The sequence below is a fragment of the Drosophila sechellia genome, chromosome 2L (assembly GCF_004382195.2).
Source record: "Drosophila sechellia strain sech25 chromosome 2L, ASM438219v1, whole genome shotgun sequence".
Classification (NCBI taxonomy): Eukaryota; Metazoa; Arthropoda; class Insecta; order Diptera; family Drosophilidae; genus Drosophila; species Drosophila sechellia.
This window is the reverse complement of record NC_045949.1, coordinates 7,661,892-7,687,200: the sequence shown is the minus strand read 5'-3', so window position 1 is coordinate 7,687,200 and position 25,309 is coordinate 7,661,892. Positions and strand designations below refer to the sequence as shown.

Here is a 25,309-nt window from a genome sequence, read left to right as displayed (position 1 = left end):
ATGTTAATAAAGAAAACATTAAATATAAACTTTAATCGAAAGTGGGTGTTTTAAATCCCTAAATTACAAAGCAGAAATTTCCCTAAAAGACAAAAGAATTTCAAGTAGAAATTGAATTTAAGTAGCAAAACGAAATGTTCTCGTTTCGTATGCATTGTTTTATTCGTAAAAACATTTCGACATTTAGAAAATGTTTTCTTTTACACGTATAACAAATAAATTAAATAAATAGTTACGTGATAATGTTTCCCTGACTGAGTCAGTGACTGTGATGATTTTCGTGTGCGAATTGGGGAAAACGGAGGGCACGGCAATGTGACGGCGGATGCAAACATATTTTGTTTATACAAAACAACATTGACTAACAAACAACCTTAATATTAAGACAAATGAAGAACGCAATTTCGAGTGATGAATGTATGCATGTCTGTAATGGGATGAAACGCTGCCTTTGGTCAAGTAACAAAAGGTCAAAAGGTATTTAGCAAAATGCCTAACTAGAAAATTTCGGGCACTTTGGTTTGTTTTGTTCTTGGGGAGAAGGAAATTTTAGGAGAAAAGCTGAAGAGCATTTCTTAGCAGGCACTCTAATCTTTTGTTTTTCATTTGGTTTTGATTGAATTCGAGCGTTGCACAACTGCAGGCGCAACTGGTTGAGATTTGGCTGGGACTTTTAGGGATTCTTTTCCCGCTTTTCCCGCTGAGCTGCCAATCTTGTAGACATCGTTCTTGAAGACGATCACCAGCACGGTGATGTTGTCCACGGAGCCACGTTTATACGACTCCATGGCAAGTGATTTGGCGCCAAAGTCCGGCTCTTTCAGATGCTCCAGCGCAAAGGTACAGGCCTCCTCATTGCTGAACGTGTCCCAGAGTCCATCGGATGCCAGTATCAGAAAATGTGGTCTAGAAGAAAGTATTTCATTAATTACAGGTTTACTAGAATGTTTTTAACAACTGTTGAAAGTGGCCTCACTCACTTGTGATCGTTTAGTTCGAAGGTCAAAATGTCCGGCGTAGCAATCACCAGATTCTGTAAGCGTGCGGTTAAAAATAGATTCAAGATTAGCCTCGTTAGTAACTCGTTGGAATCATCCCATTTCCCACCTTATCTTTAAGCGGATAGTCCCCTAGAGCACGGGACGTGGCCAACACGCCGGCCACGCGCCAAACGCCTCGGAAGGCGATGAATCCGCCTGCATCGTGGATCCTCTTTCGTTCTCGCACCTGCTGCGGCTTGTGATCGAAGGAAAGCGGAATGGCGATTCCACGCCAGTCGTACATGACTCCGCGGGAGTCGCCCACATTGGCCACAATCAGCTTGGAGCCCTGCACTATCGCTATTAGAGCGGTGGTACCCGCAATGTTGGTCTGAAATAAAGGTCAGTTAGAATTGTCTCTGAAGATTAAGTAGAAAAAGGTTCCCTCACCGCTCTTTTGGCCTGCTCCACAAGCTTGTAGTCGGCCGACATGATCTCGTCCGTGATCAGTTTACCAAAGTTAATACGTCCGTTTTCGATGTAGCACTTGGCTTCGTAGTTTGGAGGTGGCGCATTGGCTGCTCCGTTCTGCCCGTTGTTGTTGTTGTTGAGGAAGGAATCCTTGGCGGCTCCCAAATTACCACTGGCTCTCATCGCCGAGTTCAATTGGACTGTGTAGATGTCGACAATGGATGCCTCGGTTGTCTTTTGTTTAATAGCACTGCAATCCGCCGTGGTGTTGTGGGCCTTCCGTAGACTATCCTTTCGCATCACCGCTGCCGTGGGTTCTGTGTTCTCCTTGTTCGCATCCTTGCGACTCTGCTTGCGCGCTAAATAGGGACTCTTATCGTAATCTCCGGAATATCCTTCCGTCTTTAGCAGCTTGGACATCTCGATGATCTTATTGTAGATGTTCTTCACCAGCACATCCTTGGCGAAGTCTGCGGCAAACTCGCCGCCATGACCGTCAAATACAGCAAAGAAGGAGATACCAGTATTGTTGTTGATGTTCTCCTCGATAATAAATCTAAAACGTAAATAAAAGTCTTTAGTCTAGTTTCTTGGAATTTGTACATTTGAATAGAGATGTCTCAAAGTCATTTCTAAAGGTCCAAAAAATTATTATCTAGTCTAAGTTTGACATATGGAAAAGATTTATATAGCTATAAAGTGTTGCAATGCTACTTAATGAACATCAAAGTGTTGCCAAGAATTTGTTCCTTAATAGATCATTTAAATCTAATGAAACACTGTTAGCCAATTTGTAAATCCTAAAATTCTGTCGATCGTGACAGATCTTAGTATATTTCAGCTACTATGTAAGTGCTATCTAAACTGCACAATAGTTTATGCCAGGGATGTGTGACTTCATACGAACCTATCCTCCATTCGAGGCCTGCGTCCCAGGACCGCGAAGGCGGAGCTCTGCTGCTTCATCTCCTCCCAGCTCTGGTGATCACCAGCACTGGCCGACAGCTCCATCATCTTGACGGCCTTCTGGCGACCGAGGGTGGCCTGGATGCGTCCCAGGATGCTGCGACTCCACACATCTACCGCTTGCAAATAGAGCAACAGGACGAAGAGGATCAAGCCGCAGAAGATGACCTCCGGCCGCAGGACATACAGTCGGCACAGCTTCCATATGTAGGCCAACGGGGAGTTGATGGACGAGAAGCCCACCGCAAATTTGGACAGGATTTTCATGTGCGATACGTATGTCTGATAGAACACCTTGTCTTCCAGTTCGTCGTCCATGGGAAATGCCGGGCTATCTGTATACTCTGCTGGCGCTTGATTTCTGCTCTGTGAATTTTTTTCAAGCGGATCGCATGCGAAACTGTCAGCGGTGAATGTTGATGTGGGTGTCAGCAGTGTGTGTATATGCAAGGAATAAAAAACGAAATTAAGATAAACAACAAAGGGGTTGGGCATTTAATATGCAAGACTTTCCCGTTTAAATTCTCTCAGACGCGGACGGAATCGGAAGTAATATAATTTCGCATTTTTCGATGTCTGAGGATATTATTTACTTTATGGTTTCAAAGAACTCTGCTTCAGATCATTTCGAAAAACATTTTTAATGTTAAAATAATAAATTATTTTGATTTGTATGTTATTGATAGCAAGTTTTAACATTATATCAAATAATTTATTACATTGTTGATCAATAATTTAAAATGAATCAGAATAATTTATTAATAAAAACGATACCTTTATATAGAAGTTATAACGGTAACTATATATATCAAGAAAACTGTATGAAATTATTTGTTTCAAATTCAGAATTTTTAAAATTGTTCACTATTCTTTTTATGCACTTATGCAGATTCCGACGCGACCTCAATTGAATGGGAAAGATTGCAGATTGCTCGCAAAATGAAAAACCCAGTCCATTTGGGGAAAACGTACTCTGGGGAGAAAGCACTTGAAGCTGCACGTCAGATGTCGTTTTATTTTGCTTTTGTTTTGATTTTCTTATTTTCTGAATTTTCCACCGCCGCCGATGTTCCCGTTATTTTGGCTTGTCGTTCGTCCCCGTTCCTTTTCGCCGTGTCCCTTTTTTCTGCGCTTTACACACGCTCTTTTGTCGCTCGCACGTCGCCTTTCGTTGGCATTATATTTTCGGATGTTCTTCTTATTTTAAAAATAAACTCAGTTTCTTGCATAAAATCAGAACATCCGCACTGCGTGCGTGTGTGCGAGGGTGTGCTCTTTATACGTATGCACGTCGCACATCTGTCAACCGCGCCTGTGTGTGTGAGTGGCCGCACAGATGTCGCAATAAATAAATAAAAAAAATATATATACTTCAGCGCACTGCAACCAGCAAACCGATCCAAACAATGCCGATTTGATCGACGACACGGCTGTGTTTTATTAAAACAGAGCTCGAAACTTGCACTTGTTGAGATTTCAGCTAAAATTGATGACCTATTGAAATATCGATAGGGGCCGAAACGATAACTCTTATCGATAGCCAGCAGGGGTACTCTTTTCATGCAAAACTTTAGTGATTTTCGAGCAGGCAGGGATAACTAGAAATTGCATGATTTCAAGCATTTTTCCGCGCACTTTGCATTACCTTGACCTTTGTGCTTGAAGTGGGCTTCTCTGCAACTGTGCCAACTGCATTATAAATCTTTTAATTGTTATTAAATACCTGCTGAGCTCCTTAACGATCTTTTGTGACGGTGATCCATTCGTAACAACTTCCGGTTTTAAAAGAAATTCACCTCTAGCCCCCGAAAAAAATTGTGGAAAATTAATTGGACGAAAATTAAAAACAAAAACAAGCCGCACGCGACGCGCAGAAGAACTAAAACAAAACGGAAAATGGAAAAAATTGGCAATGTTTATGGCAGCATAAGTATACAATACTATACAAATCGAAGTACAGTGAAAATGGCGTAGGCAGAATTTTTTATATATTATAGCTCCAATATATACCTGTTTAAATACTAATAAAATATATTAAACTTTTAAGCTTCATCCCCAACTCAATTATATTCAACTATTAATATAGTTTCATTGTAAATAATATGCATTTCTGTTTTTATAATTTATGAGAACTATTTGCATTTGTTCAGCGAAAAGGATTTATTATTGGGAAGCAGAACTGTGTTGCAAAAATACACTCTCACCTGTCGCTCTCCATTTAAATGACCATTATCTCATTCCTCTCTCGATCGAGCCCAAACAAATGCTAGACATTTCCACATTTAAGTAGTTTTATTTAATTACATTAATTGTATTACAAAATGGTATAGGGATAGTATAAGAAAAACTTAGCTCAGTGTGTACACATTAAAAGTGAAGGCATCGATTTCTTTCGCTCAATTTTTAAAATTAACATTGCAGTGTTGGTTTTCGCTTAGAGTACAAAACGTAACGGTAACTTAACAGTGGTTACATAATAACTGTCGCCTTCCTAGTTGTTCTTGTAGTTCTTTACTTGATTCTCGTAATTCGCAGTTTGCTTATTTGTTCATGAATATGGCAATTTAGATGGCCGCGCAAATGGATCTGAAAATATTACTGATTTAAGTTATTTACTTGTAGTAGTATAAGAACTGCACTACTTACGTTTCCCAATCTACGTATAGCACTGCCTGTAGTGCGACCCCCGCTCCTTGATGTGAATCAGGTGCTCGTTGAGCTCCTTGTTCAAGGGTCCGATTTCGGCCTGCAATCGCAGCAGTTGTTGGTTCTTGGTCAGATAGACGGTTTGCAGATCGTTTAGATCCTTTAGCTTGGCGTTCGTGTCGACTGTTAGTTTGGAGGCCCTCTGGAGGAGCTGCTTGGCCCTTTCCCTGGCATTTTCTGAGCGACTGGCGCGATCGCTGAGGGTCTGATTAGTGGCACTTGTGGCGGACTGAAGATTATTGGCCTCTCCGCGAGCCCTCATGGCCTCCAGTTTGACGCTACCCGCCTCCTTGGTTATCTCCTTGGCATCCCGGTCGTTCTTCATTATATTATTCTGCAGTTTCTGCACTTTCTTGGCCAGTTTCTCAACCTCCTGGGCTGTGTTATTGGCCGGAGCTTCGGCGGAATACGTTTCCACGTCGATCTTCTCAAGATCCTGACCGGCCAACTCAATGTTGCTGTTCGCCTGCTGAATGGCATCCTTGGCTTTACCCTGGGATTCATCTGCCGCCGCCAGGCTCTCAACGACCGAATTGGCAGAGTCCAGGATCTTATCGGCCTTCTCCTTGGTGGAATTGGCAATGCTCTGCAGATTATTGACCCTGTCCAAATCGGGTTTGGTCTTGTAGATGATAGCTTCAACATTCTTCAGCGATGAGACAGCCCTGTTGATCTGGTCTCCTAGGGTCTCAATCTCCTCGGGTTCCAGTTTCAAATCCAAGTCGAGAGTTTTCTGTGCCAGTTCTTTGCTCTCCGAAGGAGAAGCTGTCTTGTTTTCCTGGAAATTGTTGAGGGCTAAGAATAGGTTTTCAGCCAGCTTGATATTGGCATTGGTTTGGTTCAGATAACGATCGGATTGTTCGAAACCCCTCTTGGCCTTCTCATAGGCCTCGGAGGCATTCAGTTTGGCCTGGGTCAGAGCCCTGATGGTTTTATCCGCCTGATCCTTCTTGCTGGTAATGGCCGTCTCGGCATCCCTGGCCACCTTAAGGGCTTCCTCCGAGTGGGTTTTGGCGCCATGTTCGCAGGACAGGAAACCGCCACAATGACCGCAGCCAGCACCTCCGCACAAACTATCACAGGGATCGCCTGCCTTGCCGCAAACCTGATTGTTCAGCTCGGGAATTTGGGAGGTTAGAGAAGTCAACTCTGCTCGGTAGTCTGCAATGAGCTTGTCATTGTTTGCGAGGTCATCGGCCTTGGCTTGGATCATTTTAGACAGATTTTCCACTCTCTTGCAATTCCTATCGGTGTTCGAGGCAAGTTCATTGGCCTCGTCTTTAAGGGTCGACAAATTGCTGACTCTTTCGTAGGCGTGACGTGTCAGGTTCAAAGCTCCCTCGATATTTGACTCCTGCAGTTGAATGCCGTTTTCCTTCAGTTCCTTGGACAGTTGTTGCACCAATCTGGAGTGATTTTGCAGACTCTCTAGCTCAACACCCGACAAACTGAGCGAATTGTAAATGTTATCCAGGTTTTGCTCGGTTTCACTTAATCGGCCATGGGACGCCTGAAGTTGGTCCCTAAGTGATTGGGTTTCGTTGTCTAGTTTCTCTATATCAACCAGACTGACCGAGGTGTTCTGCAGCAGATTCCTAATGTGCTGCAATTTCTTATCCAGTTCACTGAACTCGGACGTGTAAGCTCCTGTGGCTCCAACTTGCTTGATTTCCTTGGCTCGTAGGATAGTGGCGGTTGTGGCATCCTCCAGGGCACTCAAAATCAAATCCCAGTTGTTGAAGCATTCGCCACAAGGTGAGCAGTGTGGGAACTGACCAATGTAGCCCCTGGCGCACTCGTTGCACTTGTAGCCCCCAATTCCCTCGTGACAGACGCAATTACCCGTCTCCCGGTCGCACTGGAAGTCAGCAGCTCCAAATTGATCGCACTCGCACGGCTGGCACTTCTCGTTGGGATTGCCCCAGTAATGAGCCTGGCACTGATTACATGCCCTGCCACCAAATCCTGGCTTGCACTGGCATTGTCCGGTGTAGGAATTACACTGTTCATGGAGAGCTCCAATTGGATCGCAGTTGCAGCTTTCGCATCCCTCTCCAGAGGCAATCTTCCAGTGGTTCTCGGCACACTGATCGCAACGCACACCCTGGACATTCGGCAAGCAGGGGCATTGACCCGTAAAACGATCGCAATGAGCTATGGTGTTATTCGTTCCGAGGATATCGCATTCGCACTGCTGGCAATTCTGCTGCAGTGAGTCCCCAAAGAATCCATCCTTGCAGAGCTCGCAGTGATCGCCAGTCGTCTGATACAAGCACTTTAGACAAGCTCCCGTCTGCCGATCACAGTTTCCAGTGTCATAAAGATCGACATTGTTGCTGCACTCGCACTTGGAGCAGCTACCACCGTTGTCCGGATTGCCAAAGAAGTTGTCCGCACAGATCTCGCAACGGGAGCCGGAATATCCCTCCTGGCAGTGGCACAACATGTTATTGTTCCGTGTGTCCAGAGAGCAGCCATCTGCGTGGGCCATGCCACTGGCCACCGTCTCCGGGCAGCGACATGGTCGGCATCCGATCTCACTGCCGAAAAGTGGGTTTCCATAATATCCGTCCAAACAGCTGTCACAGCTATAGCCCGTGGTCGAGTCCTGGTGGTAAGAGAAGCAAATTTAAAAAGTTCATTAGGTACATGTAAGATATTCTGTATTATATATTATTACCTGACAATCTATACAGTTTCCTTGAATGGGATCACACGTGGCCGCATGACCATTGCACTGGCACACTCTGCACTCGGGGAAGTTCCAATAGCCCGGCTGGCACTGATTACACTCCCTGCCGTAAGTATTCGGCACACACTGGCACTGGCCGGTGATCAGGTCGCAGTTGTTATCCTTCGATCCGATGCTGTTGCAATCGCAAGCCTTGCAGCCTTCGGGACCAAAACCATAGGTGCCCGGAGCACACTGATCGCACTGCCTGCCCACCACATTGGGCTTACATTGGCAGTAACCTCCATTGGATTCGCACACCTTGCTCAGCGATCCGGTGGGATTGCAGTTACACATGCTGGCTCCATCGTGGACAAATACACTGAGGATATTGTCCAGGTTTTGACATTTAGGATCGGACTTGTAGTTCATATTGTACAAAGAGGATTTGCAATTGTATTTTTCGTAATCCTTTTTGCGAATATCAGCCAGAACGGATCCTTGGAAGATGGGCGTTACATCGATGCGGGGAATGAGGGTAAGAGAATCCACCAAGATCGTCGCTGTGGGACTGTCCACATCGTGTCGCTTTCGCTCAAAGTAAATCCGGAACTTATAAACCTTTCCAGCTTCCAAGCAGACTTCATTCAGAGCAACAACCTGACGGCTGCGATCAGGAAGGGAGAACGGAATCCCGGTTTCCGATGAAGTTGCTGCAGCTAGTTCACCGCATCCTCCTTCAGGATCCACTTGATCGGGTCTGACGAGAGTGATAAAGGCGTTCTCCCAATCTCCTCGAGAAGTGCTCTGGTACCGTATAACCGCATCGTAGGGCATGGATCGAGGAATATCTCCGACCGTGAACACCAGTTCCGAGTTCTCAGGAACCCTGGTGAAACCAATGCCCGTGAAACTGCCATCCGGAGTTTCGGCTACCAGGCTGCAGTTACCATTGGCGCCATAGGAGATGCACTCGTCCACCACCTCTGCTTCATGAACCTCGGGTAGCAAGGGAATGAAGTAATTCTGCTTCGGCTGCGAACAGGACCTTCCTGTCATGTGGGGCCTGCAGCGACACTGACCACTTATGACATCGCAGTAATTATCGTAGGATCCACCAGCATTGCAGTTACACAGAGAGCAACCCTCCGGAGATTCCGAAAGACCATAGGTCTCCGGCATACACTGGTTACAGTCCTTGCCCGTCACATATTTCTTACACTTGCACTCTCCGGTGCGCATAACGCATCCGGAGTTGTTCAGTGTACCCAGGGGGTTGCAGGTGCACGGCTCGCAGCCCTCGGGGTTATCCGACTGCAGATTCCAGTAACCATCCTTGCACTGATTACAACGACGTCCCGTGACAAAGGCCTTGCAATGGCAGGCTCCTGCTACTGCTCCCTCCTCCAGTTCATTTAGGGAGTCACAGATGCCGTCGTCCGACGAACCTTGAGGATCGCAGTCACAGGGCTGGCAAACCCTTTCGGACGTTATATCCTGCTCTGGATCGCGGTAGAAGTACGGCATGCACTCCTCGCAATGCTGACCCCGGGTATTGTGCAAGCAATTGTCGCACACTCCGCCGGAAACGAAACCGGACGCAGTGAAGACAGCCTCATCGAAGTGACAGCTAACGGCGTGATCGTTGCACTCACACTTCTTACAGGCATTCGTTTTCTTTCCAAAAGCGGGTTTCCATGGGAGATCGTTGAAGAAATCCTCGCACTCTTCGCAATTCATTCCCTTGGTGTTGTGGGTACACTCACAACGGCCATGCACCATTCCATCTTCATTGTCCGCCTGGGAAAACGCGGGATCCAATGGTAGACACTGTGAGGCGTGGCCGTAGCAGGAGCAGGAGCCGCGAACCACCATGTTGGAGATGCCATAGTAGTACTTCTCCTCGTTCTCCAGCCTGCTATCCAAAAGATTGTCTCCCAGCTTGTGGAGCTTCGTCATCTGGATCCTCAGATTGGTCATCTTCAGCTGATTCTGCACGTGCTCCGCATAGGGATCGGTAACGTTGATGTTCGGTGGCAGCACCCTAAAGATCACTTCACCATTCCTCGAGGGCTCCACGTTGGAATACCTCGATGTGCACATGACATCGGTGATATTTTCCAAGACAGTGGGCACTCCCGGGAAGGATTCCTTGCAGTCGTAGGCGAAATATCTGTAGATGTGCCACGTCTGTCCGAAATCAAAGGATCTCTCGATGTACATAGCCGCTGGTCGGAAGGTGGTGAAGGTTATGATCAAATGGGTGAAGTGAAACTCCGCCTCCAGATCCAGTTGAATGGTAGCGTTTTCCTTGCCATTCTCGGACTGCCACCAGGTGGGTATGTTGGTGCCCGGCTTGGTTTTATATATAATCTGGCCGATGCGATGATTCTTGTACGGATCGTGCTTGGTCTCCTCACGCGTGTCGCAAAGGAAACACTTCTTATCCTGCAGATGGGACAGGATGCAGAATCTCTCCGGCGAGTGCAGACCACACGTGGAACTGGCAGTCAGGCGGTTTTCTCTGCCGATCAGAAGATTACCCGTTGCCGGGTAGCAGGAGGATCTCTCGCATGGATGTGTCTTGATAAACTTGTTTGGCGGATATTTCGGCCGATCGCGTCGGCCATGCTGGGGCGGTCTTTGGGAGTCCACTGGGTCCCACTGCCAGCTGAGCAGGGCGAGCACAATGACCACGATAAGCCGCAGCTCCAACATCTCGATCTGGCTCTCAGTTGTTGGGGTCGCGTTCCACTGGGGCACTTCCGGCCGGGACTTTAATCAGTTGCTTTTCTTTTCGTTCGTTTTTAAGGGGATCTCTTACACTTGTCCACGTGATCCTCAGTATGAATATCTAAGAAAATTAATTTTAGTTTGTAAAAGTTAGCATTATCCATATAATTCCAAAAAAGTTGGTGATTCAAGTATCAGTTTTCATCAGTTCTCCAAATTAACAGTGATCAACACTTATGAATTCCACCAACTATTATTAGATCATTGAAAATAGTGTTTTGCTACTTACTTAACCACGGCTCTCTTCCTTATTTTGATCAAACATTTATTAATTCATTGTGTCATTTTTCAATTAGTCCTGTAGCTGAAAAATCAACAGATTGCTTTATTAATAATTTTCCTTTGCTTTCAGTTTTACTCTCTAAACAAACTTCACGCTTCTGTCCTCACTGTAAACCGCTTATCAACAGAGATGCTCTAATTTTCTACACAGCAAAATTAGAAAAAAAAACTATTTATTTTCGTCTCGTACCATTAAAAAAAGGCATCCGCGCCCAACGAATCTTACGCACAAACTGAGACGCAAACCGAATCTCGAACTGAAACTGAATGGATCCTATTATCAATCCGACTACTCTCAATATAAGGTCTGATAATGGCATAGCATAATCATAATCCGTTGTTGCCTGGTGCGTTGGATCGCTGTTTTTATCAGTATTCATTTGTAGTACGCGGGATTCTCGCACAGAATACAATTGAAGAATTGTGTATAATTTCGTTTTTAAGCTATAAAAATTGACATATCATACAGAATCTCTCTCTCAAAAATGATGAGCAGAATCAGACTTAAGCCCCATATATGTAAATACATTTTTTAAATATATATGTATAAGGATTAAATATTAGAAATAGGAACAATGTTTCGATGACCTTTATCTTGTTATCATGAAGATTTCGACGGGGCAGGGAAAAGTCGGCCACCAAAATCGAGAATCAAATATTGAGCTACGAGCCGGTGAGATAAGAACCCATGTTTTTAAGACCAACACATTTTCTAGACCCAAACATGGAGCTAGCTGCTCTCCCTAGTCTAATAATACATATTTCATAATTTCAACTGCCCCGATAAGAGTTCATTCACAGATACATTTTTTCTAGGGAGCTCTGTGGGATATGGGAAGTTTTCGACTCCGCTCCAGACTTAATTACTTGGAGTGTGTTTAAATTTTGTTGTTTGCTATTTGTGCGTTGGTTAATTTCGTTTTCGTTCGTTTTGCCGCCGAGGAAACTGGCAAATAAACAAATAAGTAAAGAAACAAAACGTAAATTTACCAGGCATACAAGCCAAATACACTATAAGAATATGAGTTCGTACAATGTACATATGTGTGTGTGTGTGGGTAAATAATGGAGCATTGGAGCGCTCCACGATTCTCGACTTCGCTGGATGTGTAGATATCTGTATCTAAGTGTAGGGGTCTGTATATACATTTTGTATTCGTGCATATCTGTGTATAGCCAGTTCATAAAAATTTGCTCGAACAATTGCCGTGGCTCATGTTTTCTTAGTTTTGCCGGGCGACGTTGTTTATATTTCCAATTTCATCGAGACACAGAGTTTATTTGACCATACAAATAAAAAATATGATTTCATGCAGACAGTGGACAGTGGGAACTCAAATTCATTTGACATCTCTGATGCCAATGATTCAATTCGTACAAATGCTTTTATTTAGAACAAGATCTAATTGCTCTGTTAGTTGTATTTATCTTCTTATCTTAATGTTCTGAAACTTTTATGTTCAAAGCTAATATCTTAGCAGACTAAAACTTTCTTCGCGACTGACCACTGTATGTTTACACTGTACACATATGCACCATTCCAACCCCAGCCCCGAATTTCAATTCTCGGTCTGGAGCACACATGTTGTGGAAGTCTACCGTCTAAATATGAGATCAGACCGCGATAGAGCGGCTATAATTAGAAGACACCGACTAAATCCTTTCTGCCCACAGTCCGCAATCCAATCTAGATAAATTAATTCGTCGGCTGCACATCTGCATCAAGGCGACAGGCCCGGCTCACATTTTAATTAGCCGCGTTCCATGGTCGCTGAAATAAAGAAAATCAGCTTGGCAATGCACTTTTTTAGTCCACATGCAGTCATTCACTTGGCTTGCCGTTATGGCATCATGTTTCTATATGTTCGGGTTTGTATGCTTAATCTACAAAAATTCCCTAGCCAAGTAGTTGTGCATTCAAATGCCTCTTTGCTCTGCTCTGTGACATAGAGTGACTTTTGAAGAAGATTAGAAAATGGAGACACAAGATGGAAAATATTTTAAATAAGCTTATAAGGAACTTAACAAATTTCCCACAGTATATGAGATAATTATGAAATACTGAAATAAGAATATCTAGTAGAAAACAGAAATGCATTGCTAAAATCTAGAGATCGACATAGATTATCTTTTTCTAATTAAAGGCTTATGTTCACTTGCACGGTTTCTATAACAAATAATTGATAGCAAGATAACGAAAATGAAATATAACTTAAATAACTTAAAACTATCTAACAATAGTAACCCCTCTCTATTTTAAAATAGTACGACCAAAAAACTTTGAAAATCTGAAAAAAACTAACGGGAAAAATCTTTCAAAAGAACTAATACCTGTAAAAATTATTTGTGTTTCCAAAATTAAAAAAGGTTTCCTTTATATAAAATATTAATTTTTAATTGATTAATATATTAAGATATTAATTTATATTAATTTTTTGGATTTACCCCGCCATTCGATAAATCGATTTGGGGATCTTAAAAGGCATCTAAAATCCATGCCCCTTCGAGTTTTTGGGAGTTATCTTGAGTTTCTGTTCGTAACAGAGAGGCGATAAAAAGAGGCAGTGTGCCACAAGAAAAACAACAACGGCAGCGGATGCGAAGGAGTGGAAATAGAAGTACGCAAGTGAAGTAACAACAAAAACAGGCCACAAGATAAACCTCAAGACAGAGACAGAATAGGCAAGGAGAAGGAGCGAGCGAGACGGGGGAATGCAGCTGTTGAAACCTGCGTAAAAACTACGCGTGGATCCAAAAACTAACTGTAAATCGGTTCCTTTAGATTCATCCTACCTACCGGATACTTTAATTCAGCTACATATGATGCATCTATATCTAGTCCTTGATCGATTTGCGGAGGTGAAGTTGAGTAAATCAGTTTTCTGTTATACAGACAAAACAACAAACACTCTTCTTGGGTGTTTTTATTTTCGTTGATGCGGCAAACACTTTTCGACTTCTTTTTATAAACTCCACACCGCGCACACACATGCACACACACGCACGCGACGAAGAAGCTATTTTCCAAGTCAATCGGAAAGAAAATTCCAAGTTGAGGCCGTCGACTCGACCCGGCGCCTACTCGAAAAACGTCCGATTTCGAGAGATCCGCTCGCGAGAATGATTTCAAACTTCATTGGGGAATCCGTACTCGATACTTCGCGATGCTCCGATAACAGAGGATCGATAGCCGTCGAAAGTGGAAGACTTATTAAATCGAATGTAAAGAGAACACATTTCAAAAACATAATAGAATTTTATAGAGCTGTTTCTTTAAATTTGTTTAACTTTTATATTTCCTTTTCTTTTCCAAAAATCCATACACAGAAATAGAGATTTGGCTAGCAATATAATATAAATAAGCTAGCAATAATAAATCCAATTGGACTTGTGATATGTTTTATTTGTCTCAGATAAAAGATTTAAACACTTTAATATGAATTTTAGCGTTTATATGTAAAAACTATGAATTCAATTTACTTATATATTCAAATACATCGTGGTTCGTGTCACCGCTAAGCCGTATATTTTTGTACCGTTAAAAAATAAATATCCTTATATTTGTATTCAAATAAAGCAAATAAGCGAAGGTGGACATTCTTTTATTTACATTTAAGAATTGTTTTTACGACATCAAACTAAAATATATTAAATTAATTTAAGGCCATTTAATTACTTTTACACTAATTGTCATAGCTGCTTAAAATAAAAATAGTCGTGCGCTTAAATTCCTTTTTAATGCTTAAAATTCGTTTGTACTAAGAATTTTCAGTTTGTTTCTGGTCTAAGAAATGTATACATTTTCAAGTACAGGTGAATGTAAAAGTAACGGAACGCATTTCAAAAAAAAATATCGAGCACTTAATCGATACTTTCGTGTGTTTCTCAAGCCCTGGTCTAGCAAAATGAACCGAGATGAACAATTAACTCACAACTTTCCGGAATCTCCAACTGCTCGGTTCGCTGGGCTCCCCATTCGCACTCGAAATATCAAAAAATACATTAATCGCCGGGGAAAAAAAACACGATGATAGCTTGGTGTGAAAAATTAGTGCAATTATAATGTTATTGTTTTAACTATCTCAGAAGAGAGCTTTTCTTCGCTGCCTGATTGTCTTTATACGTTTCTCGTTACAATATTTAAATCGAAGACAAGTGCAAAAGCTCGATTTAAGAATGTTGTTAACCTAAGCAGACAGAGACAACAAATTCGATGTATTATTTTCGTTGACAAAATTTTTCCAAAAAAAAAAAAAAACTAAAAATATAAAATCCCACTCGGGAGTAAAGTTTGTCAAAATTGTACAGTGTTATGCGGAGCGTGGTGTGGGTGTTATTAGCTGGTGCTGCTGTTGCTGACTCTCCCAAATTCGACGTCTTCCCTTCTTCCCGAATATCCATTCGTGAATATCCAAAGCAGCAGTAGTGACAACAACACGGCAGTGTGAATCCACAATTTAGGTGAGTTTTCGTCTTAGTTTTTGGTATCCCCCTCTCTAACCCATTGAATACTTTCTTCAGCCACGTACCAACAAAAACTGTGTAATTGTAACGGCTCCCACTCTCTCTCCCTCTCTCTTCCAGTCCCCCATACTTTGTTTTTGTAGTGCAGTGTAGTGCCACCGAAAATAGTCCAGAAATTTTTACCCAAAAACTTGATTACGCAGTACACAGTACATCCCAGTATTATTTTTCGATTTCTATGGGTTTCTAGTAGCAAAATGCGTCGGTTGCTTTTATTTATGCTCCACACAGGCACATCCACAAAAATACCAGAGAGGAGTGCTAGAGCGGGACACACAAAAAAGCCGCCAAAGCACAAGTGCAAAAGAGCGAGGGAGTGAGTGAGAGGGAGCAGCTTTTGAGAGAGTCAGCGCATGCGCTTGAGAAAGGTGGGTTGGTTAGCAAGGGGTGGGGGAGAGTAAGGGGGTACAGGTGAATGCTGTTGGCGTTGTAATCACCATGTGTATTTGTGTGCGCTCTGTTTTTGTTGTGGTATGCGAGCGCGGCAAAATCTCTTAACACCGCGTTTCCAATTCCAACTAACTAACTTGGCTAAAAAGAAACATACTATTGACTTTGCTTTTATTTTTAAACCGCCTTTTGTTGTCATTCTTGGTGACGTCATTCGAAAAAATATAAAAACTCGTTTGTTTGTCCATTGTTTCTAATGACCAACGGGAGCCTAGCCCAGATCGCTAGGTCTCAAATTCCAACTGGAAAAAGGGAAGGTTGCTTTCTATCGCATTTTATGTTTACTTTTTTACGTTCTTATGTACAGCTCGGAAGCAGATAAGCCCGATTATGTGCATATGCTTATATGCACAGATGTATGCTTATACATATGGTTATAGATAAAAAAAATATATATGAAATTGTTGTCTTCACGTGGGAGTTGTAGTTTCAGTCAACTCCAAAGAGTCACTAATGTCAGGGGAGGGGGATGAATGTAGCTAATTGCATATTCCCGCTATATTTAGCAATGATCTTCTATTCAGAATATAAGTGGAGTAGTGTGCGAGAGAGGGAGAAGAAAAGAGAGCGGTGGAGACCGAAAGATATCACACTTCACCGTTAGAATATTATCCACGATCGCCGACAGATGTCGCCACTATAATAGGGTGGAAAATCGGTAACACGACAAATCGAATTCAGATCAGAAATGTTACATAGTAATATCAATATTAAGGAGATTACCAACTGATAGACGGTAGACTGGTAGCAAATAAACAATTAACAAAAGTTTAGCTTCCAACCAAAGTCGGATTAAATTTCAGTGGAAACTCGATTAAGAACCATAATCAAATGATTACAATAGTTTGTTTGATAGTCAGACTTTTTTAATCAATTTGTTTCAATACTGCCATCACTTCAATTTGCCTAATGTGGTTCCTCTAGTCCGCGCGATACACATTTTACGATAGCAATTTAGACAAACAAAATTACACCTAGAAAACCGAGAATAAGGTATACCATTCCGGTTCGGTCTCCTTCACCTTCTTTGATGGCCTGACTTGCCCTATATCCTGATATCTTTCAGCTATTTTCGTTTCCGTTTCACAGGGCTCGCCCAATGTCATGCGATATACCCTTACACCTTGCACTATTTACATTTAGCTTTGGCACCCCGATAGGAATCTAAGTTTGGATCTGGCCAAAACTCCTTAGCCGACATGCAAATGTGCCATAAAAAGCGCGCGGCTTCTTGACTTTTAAACTTTAAAATCGGCCAGAGGAAATGCATAAAGCACTGGCAGGGGGATATGGGTGAAATAAAAGGGACTAACTGTAGTCCCAGCTCGAGTCCGAAATTCTGCAAAGGCACGCCAACCGTGGCTTTGTTGTATGTACATGGAAAAGGTTACGAATTTGCATAAAATCGAATATTTACATGTGTTCCCCAAGCATATATGCTTGTAAGTGAGAACTCGTGTGCGTAACACTTTTGATGATGGGTCATACATCGTAAATTCTGTCATGGGGGGTCCCCGACCACTAAAATCCATTATGAGGCAAATAAGGATCGGATAGTGTGGTAACATTTAAATAAATACTCCTAAAAACTAGACCAACTTAAACCCCCCTTATCCAGATAGAGCATTCCAAAAGTAACATTCAGCGCAGTATTCTCGATGCAAATTATGTCATGTAGACCCTCTTGTTATCCATAAATTTCCAAAGGGACGTGACTTTCTTGGATTTAAGCACAAACCACTGTAAGGGTGTTCCCCATTCGAGTTTCCTGCTCGGCTCAGCCTATTTCTTCTCCATTGTTTATTGGACTGCGGATGGCGGCCCAACTGATGACTTGATAGAATGAGTGCCTGACTGATGGCTATATGCATATTGATATGGAAGCCATCACCTACATTTGGCTACGGCAGGCTAAGTGGAGCAAATAAGGCTGGGAATTGCGCTTTGGGGGAAAAGTTGGAAAGAACTGGGTGGCAGACACTCATAAAGTTGGTAAAAGTGACAAAGGGAACACATCCTTCCACTCAATAGATACGTTTACGTAGAAAAGACGCTATACACATGTACGGATGGATGGAGGTGGGTATGCATGGATGTATGTATGTAGAACACCCTTTGCGGAAAACATCATTTACTGCCATCCAATTATGGCAAGTCAGGTTTTGTGTGCAAGTCGGCGTGGGCGCATTTGTTGCCAACTAATAGAAAGAAATAATCATTAGAATGAAACTATATTGCATAGGGGCTTGGACTTTGAAATGCCGTGGATTCCAGACCTTTTATACAATCCAAGCCATAAACTCTACTTTATTTAAGATGTTAATGTTTATCTAGTCTTCTAAAACAAGTCTTCTTCAGAAGTTCTAAAGTACTTTTGGTATATGAAATCAATAGGTATTTATGCCCATCACTAACAATAAACATGAAATTTGTTAATAAGCAATACCATGCGGAAGCTTTAATCCCAATATGTGTGGGCTCGACAGAAGTGATTTCAACGCTTGCCGAGAGTTCCGCCGTTGCTCGAAGATATCAAAGCCGTAATAAATGTATTTTCCTCAATGTCTTTGCAGTCGCCAAACAGTCGTCGAAGTCTCCCGTGCACCTGATAGTCGCCCAAGATGTTGGACGATGACAACTCGGATCTGCTGGTCTGTGCATCAGAGATGCAAGAAGGTGAGAGCTCAATGAACTTTCAACAGCGTGACATTGAGTGATGTGGATTATTCTATACTGTTTGCAGACCGATTGTACTTTGTGGCCTTCAAGAAGAACATCAAGCCAAAGAACACGGTCAACACCCACTACTTCAGCGTCGATGAGGAATTCATCTATGAGAACTTCTACAACGACTTTGGTCCCCTCAACATATGCATGCTGTACAGATACTGCATGAAACTGAACACCAAGCTGAATGCCAAGTGCCATGCCAACAAAAAGATAGTTCACTACACCTCCATGAATCCGGCCAAGCGGTTGAACGCGGCCTATCTGATTGGTTCGTATGCAGTAAGTGCTCCTGGTCCTGAATCTTCGATTTCGATGGACATTTGAAAGAGAGCTTTCCAATGGCCAACTCTTTCAATCGTTCAAGAACTCACAAAAATGAGAATAAGTATATATGATTTATCGTTTCCAGATAATCTACCTAAATAAGACACCGCAAGAGGCATATCGGCCGCTGGTCGCTGGCGAGATTCCTGCCTACACACGCTTTTGTGATGCCAGCTACGGACCCAGCAACTTTAAGATTTCGTTGCTGGACTGCCTGAATGCTGTGCACAAAGGCCTGCAGGCGGGTTTCTTCAATTTCAACGACTTTGATGCTGAGGAGTATGAGTATTTCGAGCGCGTCGAGAACGGCGACTTCAACTGGATTGTGCCCCAGAAGTTTATAGCGTTTTGCGGGCCCCATCAGAAGAGCAAGACGCTGCCGAATGGATATCCGTGCCATGCACCTGAGCGCTACTTCAGCTATTTTCGGGATAATAATGTGACAACAGTGATTCGGCTGAATGCCAAAGTCTATCACGCATCGTCCTTTGAGAACGCTGGTTTCGATCACAAGGATCTGTTCTTCATCGATGGCAGCACGCCCAGCGATGCCATCATGAAAAAGTTCCTCTCCATTTGCGAGACGACAAAGGGAGCCATTGCAGTTCACTGCAAAGCGGGCTTGGGACGCACGGGCAGCCTGATAGGGGCATATATCATGAAGCATTACGGATTCACTGCTCTGGAGGCCATAGCCTGGCTGAGGCTCTGCCGGCCGGGATCGGTGATTGGACATCAGCAGCAGTGGATGGAAGAGTACGTATTTCTTAGCACCCCCTTTTTACTCAAAGTATCACAAATGTTTTCCTAACTTTTAGCAAACAAAGCTGGCTGTGGTCGGAGGGCGAACGAATGCGCCGGCGCACTTCGCTTCCCATCCTCCAGCATACGTACGGCATCAACAGCCTGGAGCTGAAGAAGAAACTGGCGTCGGCTGCCGCCGATTCCGTAGAGCACGTCGATCTGCTCCTAACCAGGGTGAAGGGCATTTCTCAGCGGGTGGATACGATGCACCTGAATGACTTAGATGCTGCTTGTGCGGATCAAACGGATGAAGAACTCTCGGAGCAGCTGCGATTGGAGCGGGACGAGAGAGCGCTGTATCAATCCGTTGAGGATCCCAATTGCAATAATAGCGATGACAACGATACGGACACGATCAGTGCACCAGCGGATCCGCCGCCTACCTCCAGCTATACAATATCCACGCGGCGTAGGAAATCTCCATCAGGCGCGAACAAGCCGACAGTGATAGCCACATCACTGAGGCGCCTGGTTAATCCCAATGCCAATCGCAGTACGGCATCTGGAGTTTATCCAACTCCTGAGTTGGCCAGCTGCACGGAGAAGAAGTTGCGCAAGCCAAGTGCAAATGTCTTCGAGGCAGCCCGACACACGATTGCATCCACCGTCAGGATGACGCAAACGGCGCTCGAGAAGAAGCAGGCCCAGACGCAGGGCGACAAGCTGAATCAGATCAAGGCGCTGCGAAGGCATCACTCGCGATCCGTTAATGTGAGCAGCAATAGGTAGGTCGAAATTCAAGTGCATCTGAATGTATTTGTTTTTGTTACAAAGTTTCTTCTGCTAAATTACGATTGTATATTTCTTGTATCAGCAGCGAACAGGAATCGAACCTGAGGCATACGAGGGCTCGATCCCAGCCGTTCCGGAACAATAACAATGGAGTGGCTGGAAACACAGCGATGACTGCCTTGAAGCCCACATCCTCCGGCACAGGGACAGCCGCTATTTTGGCCAACAATCTGAACAACAATAATGACTGCGGTATTGGGACGAGCGGCAGCGGCAATAATAACCACAACAACAACAACAACAACAGTAATCTAAGCAACTCCCTGAATAACTATAACAACAACAACAATACCACTAACAATATTTTGGCCAGTTCGGGGAGCAGTCGCACCCGCAGCCTGGCGCTCTATAGCAAAAGGTAAGTAACGAATAATGCCCCCGAATCCCAAAAATGACCATTGAACTCGAAAACTCCACGACGAAGTATTATAGTTATGTTCGACTTGCATTGGATTTGATTTCGTTACGTGTGCGGCTCTGTTTTTTTTCGCAATTTATACTTTATTTATACTTTCGTTGTCCCCGAAAATCCACTTTCTTATCCCGTACACCAATCCTTTATCGATTGTAAATATAATTAGTTATAAGGTATACAGACAGTCGGATTTTTTCACATCTTAACAAAGTTTTACCCAACAATATTTTTGAAAACGTAAAAAATACTCAGTTAAACGATTTTGTCATTTAATTCAATTGGTGGTAAACCATGATTAATATGTGTTTTAAAAGTTAGACTTTGTATTTGAAATATTTTTAATACTACCCCTCTAATGCAATATGCGCAAAATTAATTAACGACACTAACCCAAGTTCGATAATTGTTTGTCTTATCTTAGCTGCTAATTTTAGTTTATTTAGTTTATTATGTTATGTACAGGCATTTTTGTTTTTGTGCATGCTGAAATTGCGAAATATTTATTGTTGCGCAAAATAATTAATAATAAACCACAAATTTTCGAAATTCTGCTACAAGCTTGCGAAATTGTTTTGTCTTTGTTTGGCCTTGTTTTTGTTGCTTTTATTTGTTGTATTTTACTGAAATTTACGAGTGTATGTATTATGTATTATTAAGATAGATCCTTGCAGAGATCATCATCATCATTTATTAGGTTTTTTTGTTTAAACAATAATATTTCGATTGACTCTGCAAGGATGTGGAAATCTTCGGACACCGGAGCTTTGCCATGATTTTTGTAGTAAGACTGTTTTGGGAACCACACTGAACCCGTAACCCCGTACACCATCTCTCCCTCTCTCTCTATCTCTTCTCTCCTCTCGTCCTTTTTCGCCCCCATTTTTCTTCGCTTCTGGCTCCCTGCTCCTTCAGAATGGAGCTAAAGCATCTGCGAAAGGCGGAACAGCAGCAGCAGCAGCAGGTACAGCAGGAGCAACCGTTGCTGCCGGTGGAGAAGCAACTGCTCCGCCAATATGCCACCATTAACGAGAGCAAGATACCTGTGGTGTCCGTTGGCGGTGGTGGTGCCGGCAGCTCGGCCACCATTCCGCCCACACGGGGCAGTGCTGCGCGTACTTCCCATCACCACATGACGCTACGGGGGAGATCTCGGATCCGATATCAGCGCCCCAATGCCGGAGAAACGGCTCCGGCTGCTGCCCAAAGCCAACCGTGCACGGTGGCCACGGCTCGGTATTACCGAGACGTATCGGCTATCCCCACAATCGGTATTTTGGGTGGTGGTCCTGGTGGGTCGTCGTCCACTTCAGCCTCCTTTAACATAGCCACACGCTCCGCATCCGCCACGCTCGATCTCAACTCCAATCCGCTGCCGAAAACAACCAAATTAACCAGCCTCAACAATAATCCAACTACCACTCCTCCTCCCTCCTCCAATCCTGCAGACACAAGCCGGCTTAGCGGGCGCGGCAGTGCCGAATTGCAGGCGATCATCGAGCACGGCCTGGTGGCTGGCTCCGCCAAGCGAAACAAGCGATCGCTGAGCTCTACACGACTGGACAAGGACAAGAGCGACGAGTACAACACGAAGCTGTTGAGGAAGACGGCGGCGGCAGCTGCTGCAGCGGCCACAGCAGCATCAGCTGTAGCCAACAGCACTTCCATCAACGCCACAAACGCCTCCACCGCCAGCAGCATGAACAACAATTGCAAGTACAACAGCTGCAGCAGCAGCAACAGCGGCAGCTTCAAGCTTTCCCGGCGCCTTTTCGGTGAGTCCGGCTCCTCAGCATCGACGTCCGCCTCAAATTCGGGAATTCCCACGCCCACGGCGCCGCCCTCCTCCAGCCAGTGGCACCAGCATCTGGCACGCGGCGTGAGTCGTGCGTCCAGCGAAAAGGATCGAGATCGGGAGCGACAGCAACAACAACAACAGTCTCTGGACCATCAACAATCCAATCTCAAGCTGCGCAAGAAGATTAGCTATTGAACATCTATCATTGTTTCCTATATTATATTATTATTTTGACTAGTAAATTGAACGTTTCCCGATGAGATGATGAGATTTTAGATATTCCAATGCAATCAAATTTGGTGATTGATTAGGAAATTATTTGCAATAACAATCTCATTTATGCACATAAATTTTTTTAGGAAAAATTTTCAAATTGTTATGGATTTGTTATTTAATATATTGTACTAAAATAAGATAACCCATTAAAAGGCAATTGTTTGAATTTTTCGAGTTGAATATTGCATACTTTGGACATTGAAATTGTTAATAAATTGTTGAAAGTTTTTAAGAGGAACGCTTAGTTTTCATTTTTGCATTGTGTTGTAAAAATAAAACCAGAAATGCGGAAGACTACGAAGCACTTTACAGTCAAATTATTTAAAATATTAGTTTCAAATAAATCTTTGATTACTAGCTTTCCTTTTAAAAGCAAATGTACAATTTTTAATTTCACTGTGCAATACATATGTATTTAATTTTACAATCAGTTGTTACAAACAATAAGTTAAGACCGAATAAATACTTTAAATTTTAATAGGATTAACATTGGTATAGGCATCATAGGAAAGTATGTGTTAAGCTTTTGTTGTTTTACCCACTTCCCTTAGTTATTTGCTTGGATTTTTTAGACCTATCAATCGTGTACAAAGTTAACATAGATGTTTACTAAAAGACCTTGAAGAAATAATTTTGTATTAACCGTAAGATTTAATGAAATATGTGCATTCTAGAGTGTAAATAAAACGAGTTTACCTAGTTTTAAGTCAGAATAGTTGAATAAATGTTATACACATTAAACCAACATGGTGCGAAAATACTCTATTATATGGTCGTATATATTGGTCTCATTCTCTATAAGGACCACATCGAAATCACAATTAAACTCGACGCTAAGCAAAGGAACCATCGATGTAGATGCCACTTCACTGATTTTGGGTGTTATCTTTAAAGCGCTCAGTACGGTCATAGCCTTTTCCTTGGAGCTCTCGTATTCATCTGAATGGATGGCCTCAAGAGCCAACTTTTTCAGGGCAGGATAGAAGCTCTTGAAGTAGTTGTGTCGGTCGCAGAGGCGCATTCCTGTATGGTCTACGTTCCCTTCTTCCTTCAACTCCCAGTAGCTGTTGAATTTCTTTCTGCGCGATGCCTCCAATTCCTCCATAGTTTCTTCTATATCAGCACCTTTGAATTTCTTTGTGCTCGCTACTTGCAATTGATCCGGACGCAAATTGTGCGAATTGCTGGAGATTAAGGCCAGCATTTCAATGGCCGCTCGCTGACGGGCATCCTTCTTTTTGTCCGACTTTCCGTAGCGAACAATGGAGGCCACGGAGCAACACGCCACGAATTCCGGGGCGCTCGGGGTGCCGCTTTGCTGCACTACCTCAATGCAGGGTAGTGGCATGTCGTGACGGACGCAGTAGTCTCGCAACTCCTTCAGCATGTCCCGGTTTAGGTTGGTTATTTCCTCACCCAGATCACCCAACGACAAATCCATCCTCATGCTCTGCATGCCGGGCAGAATTTGTATTTTACGCATGATATTGGCGGCAGCCAGGTGCTTGGCATCGCGCTTCGAACGCCCTAAATTTGGATTAACATGTGGCGGTTAAGATACGAATATAAATAGTGGCTGGGTTTACCATTTCCAAGGGCCTCTATCTCCAATAGTTCTACTTTACAAACGAAACCTCCGTCTTCGCCGTTAATAAAATTGTATGTTGGTGGAGTATTCTTTGTCTTTGCACAAAACTCATGTAGAGCAGATACGGCTGACTTGTTATCCATGAGTTTGGCACGTCAAGGCACGTCAGACAGAATATAACAATATATTAAATTTATTAAATATCCAATCCACTGCAATATTATTAGAGATGGCACTCGAATCACAAAGCCGTGCGAGGCGCACGAAACGGCAACGATTAAATCAGAAATCTTGACGAAGAAGCCTGTGCATGAATTATTTTAAGCCGCTTTGGCAAAAGTATTGGCAAGAAATAATATGGAATTCGTTATTCGAATACGAAAACAGCACCAACCTTTCATAACTTTTTTTACTAAGGAACATATGCATTTTATATACTATTCGGTTTTCTCATTCAAAGTTCAGCGTCCCAAGTATTATACATAAGCGACACGTCACGATGACGCGAGTTGGCATCCCCGTAAGTCAAGGCAACCCTGTTGCTGAGTATATGGCATTAACAAGTGTTGCTGCCAGTGATGAGCAAAATCCACTACTCCAAATCACTAGACAACGTATTTTTTTCGAAGGAATAAATTCTAAAAACGCCAAAACCAAGTGTTTGACAACGACTTTACTATTTTTTATTTGTGTACTTAAATTGCCAAATCCCACACACTTTGGAAAATTTATTCTTAGCTAT

At 43.2% G+C, this 25,309-nt stretch overlaps 4 protein-coding genes across 7 annotated transcripts; 1 reads left to right on the top strand and 3 right to left on the bottom strand.

Moving 5' to 3' along the window:
* Positions 1–137: 137 nt before the first annotated feature.
* Positions 138–4,233, bottom strand: LOC6611579 (protein phosphatase 1L). The gene is made up of 7 exons (XM_002036081.2): positions 4,141–4,233; positions 3,390–4,097; positions 2,359–2,817; positions 1,431–2,007; positions 1,108–1,371; positions 981–1,033; positions 138–906 (listed from the first exon to the last, which is right to left on the bottom strand). Exons 3-7 carry the CDS (start codon positions 2,733–2,735, stop codon positions 603–605), a joined length of 1,575 nt encoding a protein of 524 aa, XP_002036117.1. The 5' UTR covers positions 2,736–2,817; positions 3,390–4,097; positions 4,141–4,233; the 3' UTR covers positions 138–602.
* A 457-nt stretch (positions 4,234–4,690) lies between these two features.
* LOC6611578 (laminin subunit beta-1) lies at positions 4,691–13,978 on the bottom strand. 2 transcript variants are annotated; one of them, XM_032713877.1, is made up of 5 exons: positions 13,667–13,978; positions 10,817–10,891; positions 7,804–10,648; positions 5,064–7,731; positions 4,691–5,015 (listed from the first exon to the last, which is right to left on the bottom strand). In XM_032713877.1, the coding sequence occupies exons 3-4, from the start codon at positions 10,510–10,512 to the stop codon at positions 5,074–5,076; spliced, it is 5,367 nt and encodes a 1,788-aa protein (XP_032569768.1). In that variant the 5' UTR covers positions 10,513–10,648; positions 10,817–10,891; positions 13,667–13,978; the 3' UTR covers positions 4,691–5,015; positions 5,064–5,073. The 2 variants fall into 2 exon arrangements, with proteins under 2 accessions (XP_032569768.1, XP_032569767.1); XM_032713876.1 differs by having other exon boundaries at positions 4,691–5,003; positions 13,667–13,977.
* Positions 13,979–14,811: 833 nt separating this feature from the next.
* LOC6611577 (dual specificity protein phosphatase CDC14A) lies at positions 14,812–22,963 on the top strand. 3 transcript variants are annotated; one of them, XM_032726969.1, is made up of 7 exons: positions 14,812–15,330; positions 18,417–18,519; positions 18,587–18,852; positions 18,983–19,653; positions 19,716–20,426; positions 20,519–20,851; positions 21,821–22,963. In XM_032726969.1, exons 2-7 carry the CDS (start codon positions 18,465–18,467, stop codon positions 22,896–22,898), a joined length of 3,114 nt encoding a protein of 1,037 aa, XP_032582860.1. In that variant the 5' UTR covers positions 14,812–15,330; positions 18,417–18,464; the 3' UTR covers positions 22,899–22,963. The 3 variants fall into 3 exon arrangements, with proteins under 3 accessions (XP_032582860.1, XP_032582853.1, XP_032582866.1); XM_032726962.1 differs by having other exon boundaries at positions 20,516–20,851; XM_032726975.1 differs by having other exon boundaries at positions 20,516–20,851; positions 22,354–22,469.
* Positions 22,964–23,139: 176 nt separating this feature from the next.
* Positions 23,140–25,033, bottom strand: LOC6611576 (double-stranded RNA-binding protein Staufen homolog 2). Its single transcript, XM_002036078.2, has 2 exons — positions 24,566–25,033; positions 23,140–24,506 (listed from the first exon to the last, which is right to left on the bottom strand). The coding sequence occupies exons 1-2, from the start codon at positions 24,708–24,710 to the stop codon at positions 23,716–23,718; spliced, it is 936 nt and encodes a 311-aa protein (XP_002036114.1). The 5' UTR covers positions 24,711–25,033; the 3' UTR covers positions 23,140–23,715.
* Positions 25,034–25,309: the final 276 nt, after the last annotated feature.